Here is a 23485-nt window from a genome sequence, read left to right as displayed (position 1 = left end):
TATAGCTTAATTCAATAATTATACATCTTCCCATGGGCTTTTGTGTATACATGAAGCAGAAATATCTGCACCAATCAGTTAGTTTAAAGAAAAAAAAGAAAAGAAAAACTCACCACACAGCAAGTTGGACACTGTGTTTTATAGGACAGAAATTTTCTTATACAAAGAGAACAGTCTGCAAAAACACAAATGCAACATAATAAATTACTTAAGCTGTATAAGACTATTGGATTCTGACTTCTAACAAAACCTGACTTAAACCCTAGACTATTTCCATCATCTAAGGTATATCATTATAATCTCAAAATTCTAGTACCTCTACACATTTGCAAACACGATTAAATAGCATTTTTAGAGAAGGGAAACATATCAAATAATAATAATTATGAGTCCCTAGCATATCACAACTCTATAAGCAACATGTATCACTCTCTGTATCTTCCATCTGTAAAATGAAGAAAACATACATGTAAGACCTAGGATGAATTTGTATAAACATGTCAGATATCTCCACTGCCTAACATTCTAAAATATAAATTTTGAAATAAGATCTATACATGTGTTAAGAAACAATATATACCCAGATTATCAAATTAGGGATTTCTACATCTTAACTTCGTAAATGATATCCTTCATCCCACACTTACAAATACTTTTGTGGCAGGCACTAAAGAAAGAGGGAAGATTCTTGACCTCAAGGAGTTAAAAAAGCGTGAGACAATTACAGTACAATTCAGTGTATTAAGGACAATGTATTAAGTCTTAACAATTTAAGTGGGAATTGGCATGAACTAATTCTTCACACCCAAGGCAGCATAAAATGATCTCCCAAAATGTGACTAATACAATTGTACCTTACTGGTACCATTTGCTATTGGCACAAATTCACCTTAGTGAAGGGGCCTCATTAAAGGATTCAGTCTAGTTAAGGAGAAGGAGACAGTATGATTTCAGGTACAGACATCCTGGAAGTGAACAAGTCACGCCGGCCTCAGTAAGAGCACCCAGGAACAATGAAACACATTATGAAAAAGAAAAATCAGGCAACGAGTGAAGTTCTTTGGGGAAGCAAAGACAAATAAACGAGGACTTCCAGTTTGGCACGTAAGGAGCTTGGAAGTCATCACTCCATCTAATGACACGTAAAAAGCTGAACAAACTAAAAAAATCAATAATTCTTCTTAGATCCATCAGAGAAGTGACCTTATGAGGCAAACTGCTGCCTCCAAAACTGAAGAGACAGACAGGATGGATACAAAGAAATACAACTTACCAGAGCAGAAACTTCCATGGGAACCAGAGAAAGAGGTTCTGCTGGAACCAGTGTTGGCATAGGAAAATCTGAACTGTAATTCACAAATTGCTGGAAGCTCAGTGTGGACAAGTCTGAGAGTTAAAAACTCAATGGGGACCCAGACATTGGGGAGGGGAGGCCTGACAGTTATGTGAGTTTTTGCTCCAAGGGTTCTACCAGGTTCTCAAAGTGACTATCAGAAAAAAATTCCCTAGTTCTTCCGCAGGGAGAGGAGGAAAAGTAAATCATTTTGAAATACATGAGAGCACTGTGTTCTTCTTAACAAGGCCTAACCTCAAGAGAAACAGTTTTACTGGAGCCTATTCTATTGGGCTATTACCAGAGCCCAGCTAACTTGGGGGATGGGAAATAACCAACTCCAGCTACCTCTAGCCATCCTGTCCCACCTAAGGGGGTAAAAAATTGAGAACCACTTGTGAAGTTCACAGTCCAGGGCACAGGCTCACTAAGAAACAGACCTAATTGTAGGAATATAGAATGCTACCCAGCACCCCCCAATCTCATGACACATTACTACAGCCCTATTTACTACACTTGCTTTTACCCAGTACATCATGTCCCACTATTAGGAAAAAATTATAAGGCATACTAAAAGGCAAAAAACACAGTTTGAAGAAACTGCAGGCATCATTAGCATAGTTAGATATGGCAGGAATGTTGGAATTATCAGACCAGAAACTTAAAACAACTATGACTAAGATGCTAAGGGCTCTACTGGACAAAGCAGACAACATGCAAGAAGAAATGGGTAATGTATAAAAAGAGGTGAAAATTCTAAGGAAGAATCAAAAAAAGAAATGCTAGAGATGAGAAACTGTAGAAGAATGTCTTTCATGTGCTCATTAGTAGACAGGACACAGCTGAGGGAAAAAAAATCACTGCACTTGAGGATATCGCAATAAAATCTTCCAAAACGGTAAAGCAAAAAGAAAAAAGACTGGAAAAAAAAAACCCCACAGAAAAATATTCAAGAACATTTTGTAGCAGGACAACTATAAAAGGTGTAACATACACGTAATAACAATACCAGAAAGAGAAGAAAAAGAGAAAGAAAGCAAGAAATATTTGAAGCATTAATGACTGAGAATTTCCCTCAGATTGTCAGACACCAAACCACAGATCCAAGCAGCCAAAAGAACACCAAGTAGAAAAAATGCCAAGAAACCCACAACTTGGTATATCACATTCAAACTGTGGAAAATCAAAACTAAAGAAAAAATCTTGGAAAAAGCCAGAGGGGAAAAAACACCTTACTTACAGATGAGCAAAGATAAGAATTAAATCTGATTTCTCAGAAACCATGCAAGCAGGAGAGAAAAAACCCATCAACCTAGAATTTTATATTCTGCAAAATGATCCCTCAAAAGTGAAAGAGAAATAAAGACTTTCTCAGACAAACAATAAATAAGGAAATGTGCTCCCACTAGACTGACATTGCCAGAAATGTTAAAAAAAGAAGTTCTTCAGAGAAAAGAAAAATAATATAAGCCAGACACTTGGATCCACATACAGAAAAGAAGAGCAATTCCAGAAGGAATAATTACCGGTAAAATTAAAACTTTTTTTTCTTATTCTTAATTGATATAACAGATAATAGTTTGTTCAAAATAATAATAGCAGCAAATGAGATTATTTATGCTTATGTAAATATACATATGCTTATGTGTAAGTAAAATGAATGATAGCAATGATACAAAGGACTGGAGGGAGGAATTAGGTGTCTTAGCTCTGCCTGCCATAAAAAATACCACAGAATGCTTGCTTAAACAACAGAAACTTCTTTTCTCACAGTTCTGGAAGCTAGAAGTTCAAGATCAAGGTGCCAGTATCATAGGTTTGTGGTGAGGACTCTCTTCCTGGCTCATAAACAGCTGCCTACTCACTGTGTCCTGTTATGGCCAGAGAAGAAAGAACAAGCTTTCTACAGCTCTTCTATTTTTTTTATTTTTCTACATCTCTTCTTATGAGGGCACTAATCCCACTATCAGGGGCATCTCCCAAAGGCACCACCTCCAAATACCATCAAACTGGGGCTGAGGGCTTATGAATTCTGGGGGCGGGGGACACTTCAGTCCATAGCATTTCACCCCTTACCCCCCAAATCCATGTCCTTCTCACATGCAAAACACATTCTCCCCATCCCACCAATCCCAAAAGTCGTAATTCATCCCAACATCAACTCTGAAGTCTGAAATCCAAACTCTCATCTAAATATCACCTAAATCAGATGCGGATGAGACCTGAAATTCATCCTGATTCATCCTGAGGCAAAATTCCTCTCTAGACTCATTCTCTTGACTATCAATGTTATTCTCTCCACAGTATATAAAGTCTCCTGAGTGATACTGTAAGTCAAGAATTCCCAAACCTGGCTGCTCATCTGAGTCACTTGGGGAGATTATTGTTGGCTTTAGTTTAGTTGGCAGGCTCTAGCCCCGTTCATACCAATTCAATGGATTTTGATCAGTAAATCACATCCATAATATGTGATTCTGATTGAACAACAATTATTTTTTTTTAATTAATATGTTTTTTTACTAGGTTGAACCATATGAAACTTTTGGTAAGTCAAAAAAGGACAAATATTGGCAATTTCATTCGATTTAACATAACACTGTGTACTTACTGTGCACTCTGTTTTAAGCATGTTAGCTGTATTAACACTTTCAATCCGTACAGCAACCTTGAGGTCGGTACTATTAGTCCCATTTTACAAGAAGGAAAATGCAGCATACAGCTTAACCAACTTGCCCGAGATCATGGAATTAATAGGTGGCAAAGGCACGTACCAGAGCCCAAGTTTTAACATATTTCTAACTAATTATTTAAAATATTTATAATTTGCTTATAAGATGCACTTATTATATATACCTATGTAATACCAATATGTACTTAATTAACAGGATCACTTGTATCAGAGTATGTAAAATGAGGCTACTGCTTTCTCTTCTGCATAATCTTATACGCGTTTTCCTTCTACACATGGAGAACCAGACACTAGTCCAAAGTGGATCAAGCCCTTGGCTTAATTTCAACCTACCAGTCTACTACCGAATATGTACTGGTGAACTGCAGACCAGCATAATTTATTCTCTAGTGAGCAACCATGATATTTCAATCAAAGTAGAGCAGTTGAAGAACTCTGAACCGTGTATTCCTAGCTGGCTTTATTTAAATCACCTGTGAAGTTTGTTTTTTCCACCCAAAAGCCCAACTATGAGCCGTGTGTATAGGGTGGGGGAGGGAAGAATAAAACAATGAAATAAAGGGTAGTTTCAAAGAAACAAGCAAGCCTGGGGAAGGAGGTATTTCTAATCTCAAACAGGATGCAGCCATCCGCTGGCTTTCATATATCAGAAGAGCATAGCATCCTGACTGTAAAAATCAAGTTTCTAAAACTTAAGCCAATCCATTTTGCATGTGATCTTAAGTATATTATGAGAAAACAAACCATCTCAAAAATAATTCTAAAGTGTCCAATTAAAAAAAGAAAATCCAGTTCCAAGTTTGAAAGGTATAGGAGATGCTTTCAAAGGATCCTTTCAAAGCTGAGAAAGCTAGCCTCTGCCTCCAAGTCCAGTGTTAAGTGACCAGTTAGCTGATAAGAGAATAACATGCCTCCAACTAACAACCAGCACTCCGGCATCTCCATAAGGGCAGTTCTGCATAACTATATGCCCCTTCTGTATGTGTAACTATCTCTTTTCTCCCGTCTTGCTTCACAGTGCTGCCTCATAAGAATGATAAGAATAACACTGACTATTTGCCTAAAAGAATCTTACATTGCCTCTTAATTTAGAAAAAGTCAGTAAATGGAACATTTCACATTTCACTTTTTTTTTTTAGTAAAATTAAATTGCTTTTTTTTCTTTTGGCTGTGTTGGGTCTTTGTTGCTGTGCATGGGCTTTCTCTAGTTGCAGGCAGCAGGGGCTACTCTTCATTGCAGTGCACGGGCTTCTCATTGCAGTGGCTTCTCTAGCTGTGGAGCACGGGCTCTAGGCGTGTAGGCTCAGTAGTTGTGGCACACGGGCTTAGCTGCTCCACAGCATGTGGGATCTTCCCAGACCAGTGCTCGAACCCATGTCCCCTGCATTGGCAGGCGGATTCTTAACCACTGCGCTACCAGGGAAGCCGTAAACTGCTTTTTATTACAACACAAGCCTCAATTAATTTTGTGAGTCAAAAATCCACAAAAGAAAAAGAAAAATGACGGCTGGTCCATCTTTAAAATAGTGGTAATTTAACAGTGCCTAAAAGCCAATGATTTCACCTAGCAGTAAATATTTTGAGCATCTTCCATTATCAAGTCAGAAAAACTGCAAGTGCAAAGTAAATTGGCACTTAAGCAGATCAATCTACTAGTGAGAACATTCTCACTTAATGGTGTTTTATGGATTGGAGTAAGTCCAGGCCCTCTCCCCCAAAATGTACTCTTTAATAGCATGAATTTGGATCAATTTAACTGTTCTGCATTCTGCCACTGCACCCCACTCAAACCTTAATAGCAGGAGATATGCAAATGCAGTATTCATTACTTACACCCAAAAAGCTAACATAGGAAAACCAAATAAAGGAATTTAAAATGACAAATCCTGAAATGTTTAAGGAAAGGAACAGCAAAGTGGCTAGGATTCTGGGTCACCAATTCTAGTCAATCCAGGATGACAGCAGAACATGATAGCTAAGTCTGGCTTCTACTAAGCTCTGGGGGCTTTTGTGTCATTAAAACAATTACAGACCCAGAGCAACTTTTAGTCTTGAGGGAACCTGTGACAACTGATGATTAGTAGAAAATGCCTATTGAATCATGACAGGTAGAGTATGAAAAATAAGTGCTCGTAAAATAAATTATCATTATTGGAAGTATTCTCCACTGAATTCCTCTTAGATAAAGAACGACATCAGTGACAACTGTATGTGACAAAGAAACATGAAAAAAAAAAGAATGGAAGTAAAGGTTAATTTTTCAGCTGAGTTCACTGAATTCATAAAAAGTCAAGTCTTTCTTCCCTAAAATGACATAATTAAAATATATAGAGTAGACTTCCATCTCTGTCCATGAGAAAGTAACCAATATCCAGAATTACCCTCCTTCTGTAAACAACTAAAATACTAGGGGAAAATATAAAACAACTCTTTCTATTTTCAGACTTTGGACCACTGTGCAGGGAGGAAAGCCAAAAGCCCATCAGTCTTGCTAGCTGAAGAAACAAAGATCAGAGTTCAGGGCAATCCAGGTAGCTAGAATTTCTAGGGCAGAGTACCAGAAAGAAAGATGCTACATACAGAAAGACCTCCAGAAATATGAATACAAATCCATTCGATTCTATGACTGAATGCAAATCTGCACATACACGGGCGTGAAAATCCATAAGGCCAAATAAAGATCAACTTCCAGGGAAACAACAATAACTGGAGAGGTAACAAAGCACCAAGGGTTCATGAAATTTCTAGCAGGCAGTTTGGAGGAACCTCACTAAACGCATGGGCATTGAGTAGAAACCCCAGAACGTCATACCTTAGTATATGAATAAATTAGCCATAGAGAGTGGGTGATGTCAGCAAGATGGCAGAACAGGAAGCCAGACCCTGCTTTTCCCATGGAAACACAAATCAACAACAATACATAAACCAATTCCCTTTGTGAGAAATCCAGATACTAGTTAAGATGCTCCTATACCCCAAGGCAAGCACAAAACCAGCCACATCAAAGCCAGTAGAAAATTTGCGGCCCTCACTTGCCAGAGTTCCTACCCCTGGCTCAGCACCACATAATCAGAAAGACACTCCCAACTCCGGGGGAGGGAGCAAGAGAAGACTGAAACACATATGAAATGTTCAGACTTTTCACGTGGCTGCCCCAGGGACTGGTTTCCATCTTGCCTGAATCTAATCACTGACAAGAAAGGGGACCAGGTTGGAGTCGCTGAGGACAAAGGTGACGGTTTGCACGAGCAGTCACTCATTCACCACTACCCCTCCCCTGGGAGTGAGCAGGAGAAATTCCCACCTCTCAGCTTCTCTTGGGGAAGAACGTGCATCCAACGTTCCAGCTTTTCAGGGGGCTGCCCAAGGGACTTGTGTCTATCTCACCCAACTCACAGTACTGAAGAGACTTGTCATACTCTAGATGCCTGGAGGCTAACGAGAACAAAAAAGAGCTGCGACACTGCTCCAGAGGACCCACGGTACAGATGGAGGCCAATATAACTCAGTGGCTTCTCATTTGGAGAGAAAGAGAAGAGAGAAGGATGCAACCAGTATTTCAGCTTTCCAAGGGGCTGCCCAAGGGACTGCTTCTACCTTGCCTGGCTCGGAGTTCTGATGGGACCTGGCATACTCTAGTGCCCGGGGGCCACTAGGAACAAAAAAGAGCTGGGCAGTTTGCTGCAATTCCAGAGGCTCTGCAGTACCACAGATACAAGAAGCAGCAAAAGATTACACAGTAATGAAAAAAGAAACCAGCAAAACATCTCTAATTATACTCATAAGTCTAGAGAAGATCCAACCACAGAAAAGGTTTAAGGGATCCCCAGAATCTCTAGCTGGGCTGGCTGGTGAGTTAGTGCAGGAACATCTGGCTTTCCCTATATGAAGCTTGTCTGTAAATCCTGTGCAAGGTGACTGTTTTTTCAAATGCATGGATCCCAACAGAGCAACAAGGCATACAAAGAAACAGGAAAATATGGCCAATTTCCAGAAACTAATCCTAAAAAAACAGATGTGTATGAATTACCTGACAAAAAATTTTAAATAACCATCATAAAGATGCTCAATGAACTAAGGAAAATGATGCATGAACAAAACGAAAGTATCAACGCAGACACAAAATACAAAAGAGAACCAAACAGAAATTCTGGAGATGAAGAATATAATACAGGTTTCCCCCACCATCTGAAAGTTGACTGTTCCTGTGAAAACTTTGGTAAGCCGAAATGGCATAAAGTGAAAAAGTGAAGATGCACAAAATAAAGCGAGATGAAACACAGATACTCACAGACACAGTTCCAAGCTATGGTGGCTTGATGCTGCGATGCTGAGTGTAGTCGCCAGGGATGCCACTCTCGCTGTTCAGGGTGCACACCGCTTCTATTACAGTCACTTCAACAAAAATACTGAAGGCTATTTTCACCTTCTGCCTTTCTTTTGTAAAAGTGAAAATCCTCTTCAGATTTCTTTTGGTTAGTGGAAATTGGTCCTAATGTAGGTCTTTCATAAAAGGGAAGTGTTATAAAGCAAACTTTTGAAAAGCAGGGGATACTTGTAACTGAAATGAAAAATTTACCAGAAGAGCTCAGCAGTGGACTTGATCAAGCAGAAGACAGAATCAATGCACTTAAAGACAAGTCATCTGAAATTATTCATTCATAGGCACAAAAAGGAAAAAGAAAGAAGAAGCCTAAGGGACTTATAGGACACCATAAAAAAGCACCCAAACACACAAAGCAAACACCAACAGAACTAGAGAAACAGAGAGCAAAACAATAATAGTAGAAGGTTTCAATGTCTCAGCTTTCAATGATGGATAGGACAGAAGATCAATAAGGAAACAGAGGATTTAAACAATACTATAAACCCAAGGCATCTAATAGACATATACAGAACATCAGCAGAGCACACATTCTTTTCAAGTGCACACAGACCATTGTCCAGGAGAGATTACATGTTGAGTCACAAAATAATCACATCAAGTATCTTTTCTGACCATAACAGAATGAAACCAGAAATCAATAGCAGAAGAAAAAAAAAGGAAAATTCACAAACATGTGGAAATTAACACACTCCTGAACAGGCAATGGGTCAAAAAAGAAATGAAAAGGGAAATCAGAAAATGTTTAAAAAAATGAAAACACAACACACCAAAACTTAAGGGATGCAGCAAAAGCACCACTAAGAGGGAGGTTTATAGAAGTAAATGACTACACTAAGAACAAGAAAAAAAATCTCAAATAAAAACCTAACTTTATATATCAAGGAACTAGAAAAAGAACAAACTAAGCCCAAAGTTACTGAAAGAAAGGAAATAGTAAAGATTAGAGTAGAAATAAACAAAAGAGAATAGGAAAAAAAAAAAAATCAATGGAATTAAGAGTTGGTTCCTGAAAAGACTGACAAAACTGACAAACCCTTAACCAGACTAAGAAAAAAAGAGAGAAGACTCAAGTAAATAAAATCAGAAATGAAAGAGGAGACATTAAAACTGATGCCACAGAAATGAAAAGAGTTAAAAGAGACTAGTGTGAACAATATATACCAACAAGTTGAACGTACCAAGACTGATTCATGAAGAAATAGAAAATACGAACTGACTTCAAACTAGTGCATAGACTGAACCAGTAATCAAAAATCTCCCAACAAAGAAAAGCCCACAACCAGATGGCTTCACCGCAGAATTCTACCAAACATTAAAAGAATTAACACCAATCTTTCTCAAACATTTCATAAAAATTGAGAAGGAAACACTTCCAAACTTATTTTATGAGGCAAGCATTATTCTGATACCAAAGACATTACAAGAAAACTACAGACCAATATCCCTGATGAAAAATCATCAACAAATATTAGCAAACTGAATTCAACCACACATTAAAAGCATCATCACCATGACCCAGTGGGATTCATTCCTGGGATGCAAGGATAGGCTGACATACAAAAATCAATGTGCTACACCACTAACAGAACAAGGATAAAAATCATATGATCATCTCACAATAGATGCCGAAAAAGGATGTGACAAAATTCAACCCCTTACATGATAAAAAAAAAAACTCAACAAAATTAGAAGGAAATTACCTCAACATAATAAAAGCCATTATGAAAAGCACACAGCTAATATCATACCCAATGATTTCCATTAAGATCAGAAGCATGGCAACAATGCCCACTCTTGCCACTTCTATTCAACACAGTATTTGAAGTCCTACCTAGAGCAATTAAACGTTAAAAAGAAATAAAGAACATCCAAATCAGAAAGGAAGAAGTAAAATTATCTCAGTTCACAGATGACATAATCTTATATGTAGAAAATTCTAAAGATACCACAAGAAAAATTGTTAGAACTAATAAATGAATTCAGCAAAGTTGATGGATACGAAATCAAAATGCACAATTCAGTTTCACTTCTAAAACTAGCAATCCAGAAAAGGTATTAAGAAAACAATCGCATTTACAATAGCATCACAAAGAATAACATAATTAGGAATAAACTTAACCAAGGCGGCAAAAGACAAGTACACTGAAAACTATAAAACACTGCTGAAGGAAACTGCAGAAGACACTTCCATGTTCATTGACTGGATAACTTAACATTGTTAAAATGCTCATACTAACAAAAGTAATCCATAGATTCAATGCAATCCTTATCAAAATACCAATGGTATTTTTTGCAGAAACAGGTAAGTCAATTCTAAAATTCATATGGAACCACAAAGGACCTTGAATAGCCAAAATAATGTGAAAGGCAAAGCTAGAGGTCTCACATTTCCAGACTTCAAAACATATTACAAATCTACAGTAATCAAAATAATATGGTATTAGCATAAAGACAGGAATGTACACCAATGGAATAGAATAGAGAACCCAGAAATAAACCCACACATAGGCAGTCAAATGGTCCTTGAAAAGGGTGCCAGGAGTACACAATGGGGAAAGGACAGTCTCTTCAACAAATGGTGTTGGGAAAACTGGATTTCCACTGCAAAAGAATACAGACTTGAAACTATAAAGCTGCCTGGAGAAAATAAAGGGAAAAAGCCTCATAACATTAGTCTTAGGAATGATTTCCTGGATATGATACCAAAAGCACAGTCAATAAAAGCAAAAACAGACAAGTGGGACTTCATCTAACTAAAAAGCTTCTGCAATCAATAGAATAAAAGGACAACTTATGAAACATAAGAAAATATTTGCTAACCATATACCTGATGAGTTAATATCCAAAAATATCAAAACATACAACAAACGCCTGTAACTCAATAACAAAAAAACATGTAACCTGATTAAAACTGGTCAAAGAACTTGAAAAGGCATTTCTCCAAAGACATTTGCCAAAGACAAATGGCAAACAGGTATATGAAAAGATCGTCGCCATCACTAATCATCCAGGAAATGCACATCAAAACCATAATGACATCATCTGTTAGGACAGCCACTATCAAAAAAAAGAAAAAGAAGAAAAGAAAATAACAAGCGTTGGTGATGGCGTGGAGAAATTAGAACCTTTGTGCACTGTTGATGGGAATGTAAAATGGTGCAGTCACTATGGAAAAAAGTATGGAGGCATTTCAAAAAATTAAAAATACAGTTACCATATGATCCAACAACCCACTTCTGGGTATTTATCAAAAAGAACTGAAAACAGAATTTCAAAGAGATATTTGCACTCCTGTGTTCACAGCAGCATTATTCACAAGAGCCAAAAGGAGGGAGCAACCCAAGTGTCCACCAGTGGATGAACAGATTAAGAAAAAATGTGCTCTAGACATAAAATGGAATATTATTCAGCCTTAAAAAAGAAGGAAATTCTGTCATATGCCACAACATGGATGAACCTCGAGGATATTAAGCTAGGTGAAATAAGCCAATCACAGAACGACAAATACTGCATGATTATATTTATATGCGGTATCTAAATGAACTCATAAAAGCAGAAAACAGAATGGTTGTTGCCAGGGCCAGGGGGAGGGAGAAAAGGGTAAATGCTGTGCAATGGGTATAGAATTTTAGTCATGCAAGATGAAAAAGTTCTAAAGACATGCTGTACAACAATGCACATGTAGTTAACAATACTATACTATACATTTACCAACTTGTTAATGGAGAAGGTTTTATGTTATGTGTTTCTCACCCTCCCCCCACTATAGTCCTATAAAAAAGGTTACTCTAGATTCATCATGACAAGGCTTAGAAACAAAACTTGACAGAACCAATCTGATCCACAAGTAACTTAACTGCCTTCCACAACAAAACCCAACACTCCAATAAAGTATAAAACAAAATCTAAACACTCAAAAATGTGAAAACTACAATGGAAAGCATCCAATCAAAAATTACCAGAAATGCAAAGAAGCAAAAAAAAATGTGCTCTATAACCAGAAGTGTGTGTGTGTGTGGGGGGATGGAATCAATCAATAGATAGTTTTAGAAACAACAGAGATAACGGATTAGCAGACAGTGAGGTTAAACTAGCTATTAGAATATGTTCAATATATTCAAGGATTAAAACAGACACACACACGAACCTAATGAGGAAAGAAATGGAAGATACTAAAAAAGTAAAATTTCTAGAGAGGAACAATACAATATCTAAAATGAAAATTTCACTGGATGAGACTAACAGTTGATGAGATAGTGCAGAATAAAAGATCAATAAACTTGAAATCATAACAATATAAATTATCCAAAATTAAGCACAAAAAGGATGGGGGTGGGGAGATTACCAAAAAGGAAAAGAAAAAAAAAAACAGAGCCTCAATGTCTGTAGATTAACATAAAGCAGTGGAATAAAGTTAATAAAGGTCTAAAAAAGTGTAATCTGAATTGGAGCTCGGGTGTGGAGGTGGGTGTGTAAACAGAAAAATACTCAAAGAAAAAGTGTTAAATTTTTTCCAAATATAAACCCATAAACTGAAGCAGTTCAATGAACCACAAGCAGTACAAACATAAAGTAAGTCACACTAAAGCACATTACAAATTTCTAAAATCTGGTAATAAAGAGAAAATCTGAAAAGCAGTCAGAAGAAAAAAGGCACATTATATACAGAAAGCTGTAACAAAAAAAACCTAACACACCTGGTTTCATCTGAAACTAGTCAAGTCAGAAAATTGTAGAATTTTTGAATTGTAGAATTGACATTCAGAAAGGAGAAAAATTTTAATTTGAACTGTATGCCCACTGAAAACACCTTTCAAAAAGCAATGAAATTTTTTCAGGGAAACAAAAGCTGAGAGAATTCTTTAGCAGCATACTGGTGCTACAAGAAATGCAACAGAGAAAATATAAATGACATAAGAAGAAAACGTTGATGTATACAAAGGAGAGTATAAGAAATGATAAATGTGTCTAAATATAAAAGACTACTTTGTCATTTTTTTTTTTTTAACTCTGTCATTTTTAAATTTGTTTTAAAAGATAATGAGCTGTCTAAGGCAAATACAGGGACTTCCTTGGTGGTGCAGTGGTTAAGAATCCACCTGCCAATGCAGGGGACATAGGTTTGAGCCCTGATCCGGGAAGATTCCACATGCCGCGGAGCAACTAAGCCCATGCGCCACAACTACTGAGCCTGAGCTCTACAGCCCGCAAGCCAGAACTATTGGGCCCGTGTGCGACAACTACTGAAGGCTGCGCACCTAGAGCCTGTGCTCTGCAACAAAGAGAAGCCACTGCAATGAGAAGCCCACACACCGTAACAAAGAGTAGCCCCTACTCGCTGCAACTAGAGAAAGCCCGCGCTCAGCAACGAAGATCCAACGCAGCCAAAAGTAAATAAATAAATAAGTAAATTTACAGAAAGTAAATAAATAAAGCAAACATAATAACAATGTATTGTCTGTGGTATATGTGCACATCATAAAAGGAAAGACAACAACAGGATGACAGAAGGGGGGGAACAGAAGTACACAGTTGTATACCCATGGCATTTTCACAGAAATAGAACAAACAATCCTAAAATTTATATGGAATCATAAAGACCCCAAGTAGCCGAAGCAGTCTTAAGAAAAAAGACCAAAGCTGGTTGTATCACGCTCCCTGACCTCAGAGTATACTACAATGCTACAGTAATCAAAACAGCATGGTACTGGCACAAAAACAGACACATAGATCAGTGGAACAGAAAAGAGAGACCAGAAATAAACCCATGCACTTATCATCAATTAATCTATGATAAAGAAGGCAAAAATATATAATGGGGAAAAGACATTATCTTCAAAAAAAGTGGTGCTGGAAAAACTGGATAGTTACATGTAAAAGAATGAAATTAGAGGGCAGAGTCAAGATGGTGGTGTGGGAAGACACAGAGTTAGCATCTCCCCACAACTAGGGCACCCGCCAGCCGCTAGTGGGGGACTCTGACGCCCAAGGAGATGGGAGGAACCCCAAAGTGAACCGGTAGGACACAGGGGGACTGAGGGAGGAGGAGAAGTGGAGGCCAGACAGGATCAGCACCCCTGAGGCAAGGAAGATCAGGAGAGGCAGGCGGGAGGGGCCCTCCGGGAGGAGCGGGAGAGGAGCAGAGGGCGACTGCCCCACCCACTCAGGCCCGGGGAGCCTGTTGAGCTCCCAGGCCGATCCCCTGCCCTCCAAACCCTCCTCCAGGCCACGTGGGTCCTTGGGGGCATAGGAGGGAGACCAGGGAGATCAGGAGAGGCAGGTGGGAGGGGCCCTCGCAGACCAGAGGAGCAGGAGAGGAAAGGAGAGGAGGGCATTTGTCCTGCCCACTCGAGCCCAGGAAGCCTGCCAGGCTCCCAGGTGAGGTCCCCTGCCCTCTGAAACCAGCGGTGGGGGGCACACTGGGCCCCTTCTATTCCTTGAGCCTAAGCCCCACCCCCCAAGGCCCCCAGGGCCTTTTCCAGCCCTGTGGGTCCTGAGCATTGGCCCCATCCACCACCCAAAGCTCACCCTTGCTTAGACCCCACCCTCCACAGCCAAGGCCTCCCCCGCACTCTTTTTTCCCCCTCCTCCTCTTTTTTACTGTCATGGTACTACTGTGCATTCTGGTTGTTGATTCATCTAAATTTTTATTTTTATATTCTTCCTAACAGATCTGTTAGTTTCCTAGTCTAATTTTATTTTTTACTTTGTTATCGTTGTTTTTGTTTGTTTGTTTGTTTTGCACCCAGGCAGCCTGCAGGATCTTGGTTCACAAGTCTGGGGTTGGGCCGAAGCTCCTGCAGTGGGAGCTCCGAGTCCGAACCACTGGACTAACAGAGAACCTCAGACCGAGGGAATATTCATCGGAGTGAGGTCTCACAGAGTTCCTCCTCTCAGCACCAAGACCCAGCTCTACCCAATAGCCTACAAACCCCAGTGTTAGAAGCCTCAGGCCAAACAACCAGTAAAACAGGAACACAATCCCACTCATTAAAAAAAAAAACAAATGAGATGGCAAAAAAAATATGTCACAGATGAAGGAGCAAGGTAAAAATCTACAAGACCAAATAAATGAAGAGGAAACAGGCAATGTGCCTGAAAAAGAATTCAGAGTAATGATAGTAAGGATGATCCAGAATCTCGGAAATAGAATGGAGGCACGGATCGAGAAAATACAAGAAATGTTTAAGAAAGATCTAGAAGAACTAAAGAACAAACAGAGATGAACAACACAATAACTGAAATGAAACATACACTAGAAGGAATCAATAACAGAATAACCGAGGCAGAAGAACAAATAAGTGAGCCAGAAGACAAAATGGTGGAAATAGCTGCCGAGAAGCAGAAAAAAGAAAAAAAGAATGAAAAGAACTGAAGACAATCTCAGAGACCTATGGGACAACACTAAACACACCAACATTCGAATTATAGGGATCCCAGAAGAAGAGAAAAAGAAAGGGTCTGAGAAAATATCTGAAAAGATTATAGTTGAAAACTTCCCTAACATGGGAAAGTCCCAGAAGCATAGAGAGTCCCATACAGGATAAACCTAGGAAAAACACACCAAGACAAATATTAATCAAACTAACAAAAATTAAATTCAAAGAAAAAAATATTAAAAGCAGCACAGGGGGGCTTCCCTGGTGGCGCAGTGGTTGAGAATCTGCCTGCCAACGCAGGGGACACGGGTTCGAGCCCTGGTCTGGGAAGATCCCACATGCCGCGGAGCAACTGGGCCCGTGAGCCACAACTACTGAGCCTGCGCGTCTGGAGCCTGTGCTCCGCAACGGGAGAGGCCACGACAGTGAGAGGCCCGCGCACCGCGATGAAAAGTGGCCCCCGCTCACTGCAACTGGAGAAAGCCCTCGCACAGAAACGAAGACCCAAACACGGCCAAAAATAAATAAATAAATAAATAAATAAATAAATACGTTTATTTTAAAAAAAAAACAAACTATAGTCAAGCTTCAAGGACTTGTGGTCAGGCTGCAGGGGTCAGCCAATCCTCTTTGCAAGTCTCCCAAAAGTGACTTCTACAGTTTTTGTTTTTAAAAATCCCTCACTCTCTTTACCCCCTACGCCCAAAGGTACTTTAGGTTACAGCCAAAGGCTGCATATCCCGTCTGCAAACCTTGCAAACAATAAAGCTGTCCTTTTGCTTTAAGATAATACTGACTATTTTCTGGGATTTACTTCTAATTTAGGACAACATTCTTACATTGAAGACAACACTGTTAAGATGTCATAGGGACTTCCCTGGTGGTACAGTGGTAAAGAATCCGCCTTACAATGCAGGGGACGCAGGTTCGATCCCTGGTCAGGGAACTAAGATCCCACATGCCGCAGGGTAACTAAGCCCGCGTGCCACAACTACTGAGCTCACGTGCCTCAACTAGAGCCTGAGTGCCACACACTACAGAGCCCACGCGTCCTGGACCTGCACCCCACAACTACATAGCCCATGTGCCCTGAAGCCTGTGCTCCACAACTAGAGAGAGAAAACCTGCACACCACAACTAGAGAGAAGCCCGCATGCCGCAACGAAAGATCCCGCGTGCCTCAACAAAGATCCCGCGTGCTGCAACTAAAACCCGATGCAGCCAAAAATAAATAAATAATAAATAAATCTCAAAAAAAAAAAGAAGTCATATATCCTCAGCTGGATCTCTAGATTTAGTGCAGTCCCAAGGAACATCCCAGCAGGCTTTTTTTGGTAGAAATTGACAACCTGATTCTAAAATTTATATTGAAATGCATATAAAATGCAAAGATCCTAAAAGAACCAAAACAATCTTGATAAAGAAAAACAACGTTGGAGTAGTTACAATACTTGACTTGAAGACTTACTAGAAGGCTACAGTAATTAAGACAGTGTAGTACTGGCACAAGGATAGGCATAAAAATCAATGAAATAGAAGAGAATCCAGAAACAGACCCACATATAATTCCCTGGGGCCACACTGACTGATAATGGGGAGAACTCTATCAAGTGATAGAAATGTTTAATATCTTAATTGTAGTCATTACATGGTATAAACATTTGTTGAAACTCGTTGACACTTGTACATTTTACTGCGCGCTTAAAATGGATGCCTTTTACTACATATAAATCATACCTAAATAAAGGTGATTTTAACACATATTTAGAAACAATCCCCAAAACTTATCTTGGTTCCTAATATGAATCTAGCCTAGAAGGAAACTAAGATTTATTAAGGTCCTATAACGTGCCAGACACTGGACTCTGTACATTTAATTCTCACAACCATCTCCTAAGGCAGAAACTACTCACCAGGGTTTCACATCTGAAGAAATGTTGAGCATTTGCAATCTCACCCACCTAATAAGTGGGGAGCTAAGAGTCAAGCCCAAGTTTATCTCTAATGCCCATGTTGCTACCACCACCATCCGCTTATTATGTCTTCCCAATGGAAACTTTTTCACCAAAGCTACTACTATCCACTAACACCATTTTTTAAGCCTAACTTATTTTTTAACTTTCCAAGGCAAATCAACTCGAAAATAGAGAATAAGAACGATCATAAGCCTAGATAACCCATAAACTGATGGCTAGATCCAGAACAATGACAAGTGCACCCCATGCACTAAATACGTCAAACTACAGTATAAAAAATATGTACATACTAGACTCATGAAGAGAAGTACAAGCACATTTCAATATATGAGTCTTCCCACCATCACACAGCAAGTGATAAAACTGTCTGTAATGCTCTTCAGTTGTAGAACTCTCCCAGTGGAATTTTTAAACTTTAAAACTCTATGCCAAGGACTACTTAGTTGAACCACCTATCTCTTATACTGCTAAAAATGAAAAATCTGAAATTTAACATCCAAAAGTGCCGGGCAAATAACAATATATAGTGATCAAAATCTTTATTCCTGTAAACGTTACAAAAGGCATAAAAGTATCCAAGAGGGAGGTGGTAGAAAACATAGGAGCCTTGTAAAAAATATTCAATATTTAAGAGGAAGGTCATGGAAAAGACCTTGCTAAAACTTCAAGATAGAGGAGCTAAAGGTGAGAAATAAATAATATATGTGTACTTACCTTTGGTGTTAAAATAATACATTATATAAAAAAACCACATTTTTGTAACTCAGAGAAACAATACATACTTACAGTTATGTGAACACTGAGGAATCATCATTGCAATGTTGAAATATTCAAAGCAAATTCCACAGCGCAGCAAATCATCTATTGTCTGAAATGCACAAATACATACACACCTATCAGAAAGCCACCAAGACTGGAACATCTGCCACAGAACTCCTTCTCCATCCCCTAAAAAAATAATTTAATAATACTTCTTTGTCAAATATTCAAACTCAAAAGCTAAGTCCACATAAACTGCAGGGGAGAGAAAACCTCCCCCATATGACTTATTCAAATCTTAGGTTACGGAGAACACTTCAGAAAGATGAAGCTGACGCTACAGATTCCCACTCCATGTTGCCAGCCCTTCACAAAAGGGCTACTCTATTTCTCTTCTACTTGCCATGTATTTCCAGTTCCTCCTCCAAGCCTCCTCCTCTTCAGACCCCATTCCCTGGTCCACTGTCACTGCTGGGTGAAAGGTACCGGCAGCCATTCACCACACAGGGTAAGAACCAGATCAGAGGATATTAAAGAGAAACACTAGAAATTATCTAGTTAAAACCCTTACTTCACAAATGAGTAAACTTGTATCCAGAGCAGGCTCACAGCACATGAGTCAAGCCAGGACAAAACTTCCGGTCTACTGGCCGTCAGTCCAGTGCTTTCTGCTCAGTACTGTACGGTACTACACGGTGGAGCCAGATGAGGAAGCCCTGGAAAGAGCTGGCGCCAGTGACAGCAGAAGGAGGGGAAGAGGCAGGCAATCTGCAAAGTCAGATAGGTGTGCATCCATCTGGAATGAAACCCAAACAGGAAAGCATCTCTCTCGCAACCTAAAATCTTCTAAATCATTTAAAATGTTATTTCTTTTTATAAATTCATTTATTTTATTTATTTATTATTTTTGGCTGCATTGGGTCTCCGTTGCTGCATGCAGGCTTTCTCTAGTTGCGGCGAGTGGGGGCTACTCTTTGTTGTGGTGCGCGGGCTTCTCATTGTGGTGGCCTCTCGTTGCGGAGCACAGGCTCTAGGCAAGCAGGCTTCAGTAGTTGTGGCACGTGGTCTTCAGTAGTTGTGGCATGCGGGCTCTAGAGCGCAAGCTCAGTAGTTGTGGCACACGGGCCTAGTTGCTCCGCGGCATGTGGGATCTTCCCCGACCAGGGTTCGAACCCGTGTCCCCTGCATTGGCAGGCGGACTCTTAACCACTGCGCCACCAGGGAAGCCCTAAAATGTTATTTCATTCAAAAGAATACTGAGCAGATATTTAAGAGGAAAAAAAGAGAGAGAGAGAGAGAGAGTGAGAGCGTGCTCTCTTATGTACTGATACGGAAAGACTGCCAAGAAAAGTGAAAAAAGGAAGTAAGGTACAGGCAGTACACACAGTCTGTGACCTTTTGTTAAAAAGGGAGGAGGGAATAAGAATATAAATCTGAATGCAAATCTGAACACAAGAATGTAACAAATAATGGTCAAAGGGGTCAGGAAACTGGACAGATGAGGGACAAGTTTGGAGGAAGACTTTTACTTTTTATTTCACGTACTTTTTGAACCATATGAGTATATGACCTAATTTTTAAAAATGCAAACAAACAAAAAGACTAATGTCTCTAATAGTTCACATATGAAATACTGTTGCCATTAAAGAAAACATGCTTTCAAAGAATAATTAATGTATGGAAAAATGTTCATGTTTTAATGCAAACAAAAAAAAATCAGAGAACAAACCTACAACAATAATACATAATAACAGAACTATGTAGTTTAATCTCCTTAACAATCTTAGGAGGTCTATAGCATCTATATGCCAATTTTTTAGATGAAGCCTATAGAGCTTATAAGGGGTTGTATCAAATCTGAGAGGTTGACTCCAAGGTGATCCCAAATTTTAAATGCATATACACATTGTGGGTATGTGTGTGCATGATCCCACATGAGAAAAACTGAAGAACAATAAGAGAAAATGTTAAACAGTGGGTCTCTCTAGATGGTAGGATGCTAGGTAACTTTCATTTCCTCCTTTATCTTACTGTAAATTTTAATTTTTTTCTACTATATACACATTCTACATATATAATCTGTCAGAAACAAATTTTTGTTACAGTAGAACCAGGGAAATAAACATTCAAATGCCGAAATCTTCCATTACTTTGGATGGTAGGCTACCACTGACACAGAAAGCTAGAGGACTGTGTTGAAAATCAATCAAAAGCAGAGGCAGGACCAGAAGCCAAAGCCCTGGCACCTGGTCTATTTGCTTTCTTCTCTATCACCATCCTCTCCTGGAGGAGGAGTGGTTCTGACAGATGTGCTGAGCAAGATCTGTGGAAGTGATACCGCATCCGATGAGCTATAACATTCTTGCACAGATTTTCAGTCCACTGGATGCCCTAGGATTTCCTCAACTTAGAGAAAGTGGAAGGGGGAAGCTTTCACTTCCCTTATCCAATTCATAATCTTCATGACAACACATAAAAAGCAGGGGGAGAAATACTTAACACATGTTAAGCATTAATAATAATAATAAAGATATATTAATTTAATGCTTACTACTTTCTAGATACCTTCAATCAATTAGCAAATAATTTTTGAGCACCCACTATGTGCCAGGCATTGTGTTAGGTACAGTGAATAAGCCAGACAGGATCCCTATCCACACACATCAACTCATTTAACCAACCTTATAAACTATTTCTGTCTCCAGTTTATAGTTGAGGCAACTCAGGCTCAGAGAGGTTAAGTAACTGAATCAAGGTCACACAGTTAAATAGAAGGCAGAGACTAAATTTAACCCAGAACCATTGGAACTCAAATCGATGCTCTTCTCCATTGCACACTGGAGCCAAAGCCAGCACAACTGCAAAACCACGGCTTTCCCAGATCCTTCCACAATGTCAGCTCTTCCATGGGGAGATCTTCAGTCACCAAGTCCTGTAGATGACACTGATGATGGCAAGTAGAACAAGGCCTTATACTTACTTTAACCTCCCCCAAGTCCCTTCACTTAATCCTCAAAGTCACCTTCGGAGTCAGTGGGGCAGATACCATAATCCCTAGTTTACAAAACTGAGCAACAGAAGGAGAACGTGATTTTGCTCAGTCACAAACGGAAATAATCACATAATCACATAGCTAGTTCTTAGCTAGTACAGAACGGTGTATTTGCTCTTGACCAAACACAGTAGGAATCCAGGACTCACCACTACCGCCCATGGAAACAGGAATGCATTGTCAAAAACAAAGTAGCCACAGAAATCAATGTTATTTGAGTGAAAGACTTCAATAAAATGAAAGGCTAGTGCTAAACGTGAGTCCTGATTTCTTTGTTTAAAAGAGAGGATGCACAACTATCAAGAGTTAGGACACGTTAGGGAGGAATTAGGGCAAAGTAGCACTAGGTTTCTTGAGGGTAATTAGAAGAAATGAATGAGAATGTAAAGGAGACTGCCCGCTTTGCTAGGTGATTAAATAAATGTTTTCTGATGCAAGGTCCACTCCAAACCGTGTCCGGTGTCACTGTGGGAGATTATTCACTAAAGTACTGGGAGAGTTTACATAATGCTTGGCAGGCAGTAAGCTCTAAGAAAGGATTAGGTGTCGCTGTCGTTTCCACCGTTTAGAGTGTTTCTCTCCATATCATTGTGGTTGTTGTGACTGAACGGCAGAATACCCCGTCCCATACGACAGCCAACCTAGGCTCACCATAAGGGGCCGAGGCCTGTCCTCGGTAATTCCCAGGAGAGGAAGAAACTGAGGCCCAGATCTACGCGGTGGCAAGTGGCAGAGCAGAGCCGGGTATCCTGGCCCAGCTCGGCGCCGGCGCCTAGTCCTTTCTCCTCCTCAAGGCGGGGCTCGCCTCCCGCGGACGCCGTACGCCCCCGACCTCCCCGAAGCACTCACCTTCATGACTGCCAGGCCCGGAGGCCACCGGGGCTCGACTAGGGAGTCCATGGCCTCCCCTAAAGAGGGTGGAGGGTCCGACTGATCTCCCACGCTCCACTGCCACTCGAAATTCCCCGCGCTACAGAGCTACGTCAGCAGTCGACGACGCGCCCGACGCGTGTGCGGAGCATGCTGGGAGTTGTAGGACGTGGCCGAAGCGCAACCGAAGATGCTCTCTTTGCGCACGCGCCTGGCTTCCACTATGCCTCCGTGCGCAGATGTGTGGTTAAAAAACCCACTTGCGGGTTTTGTACTGCACCCGTAATAAGTGAATGCCTGTTGAATGTTAGGAAGAGACAGCCTAAAATCAAACCAAATCCAGGCCTTGCCAAACCTTTCAAGGTCTGGGCTCCTGCCTCTTCCTTCCGGTCGCCCTCCATGATTGCTATAATGTGCTGTCTCTGCTCAGAGCCGGGGTTTTCATAACCATTATTTCATCTCACTCCATCACAATACTGAGAGGTAAATATCATTATTGGTTTACACAAGAGAAAGCTTCGGCTCAAAAAAGTGAATAGGTTTCTCTGAGTCACGCAATGTCTTTGACCAGACTACAGATAGGGCCTCTGGCCTTAAAATAGGAGCTCTTTTATCAAATAGGATGGTTAATTTAATTTAATCATCTTAATTTTGGCGTGTAGCCTTCCAGATATTTCCTGTGCAGATACATAGATACAGTTTTTTTTGCCCACAAATGTTGATATACTAAATGCATACCTGTCAACTTGAGGTTTTCTGTTGGTTTACTTACATACATCCTGAGACCTCTCCATGTTAATACATATAGATTTACTTCGTTCCTTTTAATAGCTACATAGTCCATAATACAGATGTGCCACAATTTACTTATGTACACCCATACTGAGGACCATTTAGGTTGTTTCCAGTTTTTCATTATTGCAAACAGTTGCAATGAACACACTATCTATATAAATCTCGGCACACTTGAGCCAGAATATTTGGGGGATGATTTCCTATAAATGGAACTGCTAGGTGAATTTTTGTGCTCTTTAAACACT

At 39.8% G+C, this 23485-nt stretch overlaps 1 protein-coding gene across 7 annotated transcripts in view; it reads right to left on the bottom strand.

Moving 5' to 3' along the window:
• The window catches only part of RAD18 (RAD18 E3 ubiquitin protein ligase), a 99389-nt gene extending 76791 nt beyond the window's left edge, over window positions 1-22598 (bottom strand). The window contains exons 1-5 of one of the 7 annotated variants that reach the window (XM_082344404.1): window positions 22425-22566; window positions 21205-21455; window positions 19095-19319; window positions 18551-18632; window positions 114-175 (exon numbers count right to left, since the gene is read on the bottom strand). In XM_082344404.1, the coding sequence (XP_082200530.1) occupies window positions 114-175; window positions 18551-18632; window positions 19095-19139 (189 nt within the window). In that variant the 5' untranslated portion in view covers window positions 19140-19319; window positions 21205-21455; window positions 22425-22566. Of the gene's footprint in view, window positions 1-113; window positions 176-8313; window positions 8357-18550; window positions 18713-19094; window positions 19320-21204; window positions 21456-22424 lie in introns of those variants that run through there. The other 6 variants (XM_082344406.1, XM_082344403.1, XM_082344405.1 and 3 more) reach the window with 6 other exon arrangements.
• Between the last annotated feature and the right edge of the window lie 887 nt (window positions 22599-23485).

The sequence above is a fragment of the Balaenoptera borealis genome (assembly GCF_965194805.1).
Source record: "Balaenoptera borealis genome assembly, chromosome: 12".
Lineage (NCBI taxonomy): Eukaryota > Metazoa > Chordata > Mammalia > Artiodactyla > Balaenopteridae > Balaenoptera > Balaenoptera borealis.
This window is presented reverse-complemented; position numbering and strand designations above follow the sequence as displayed.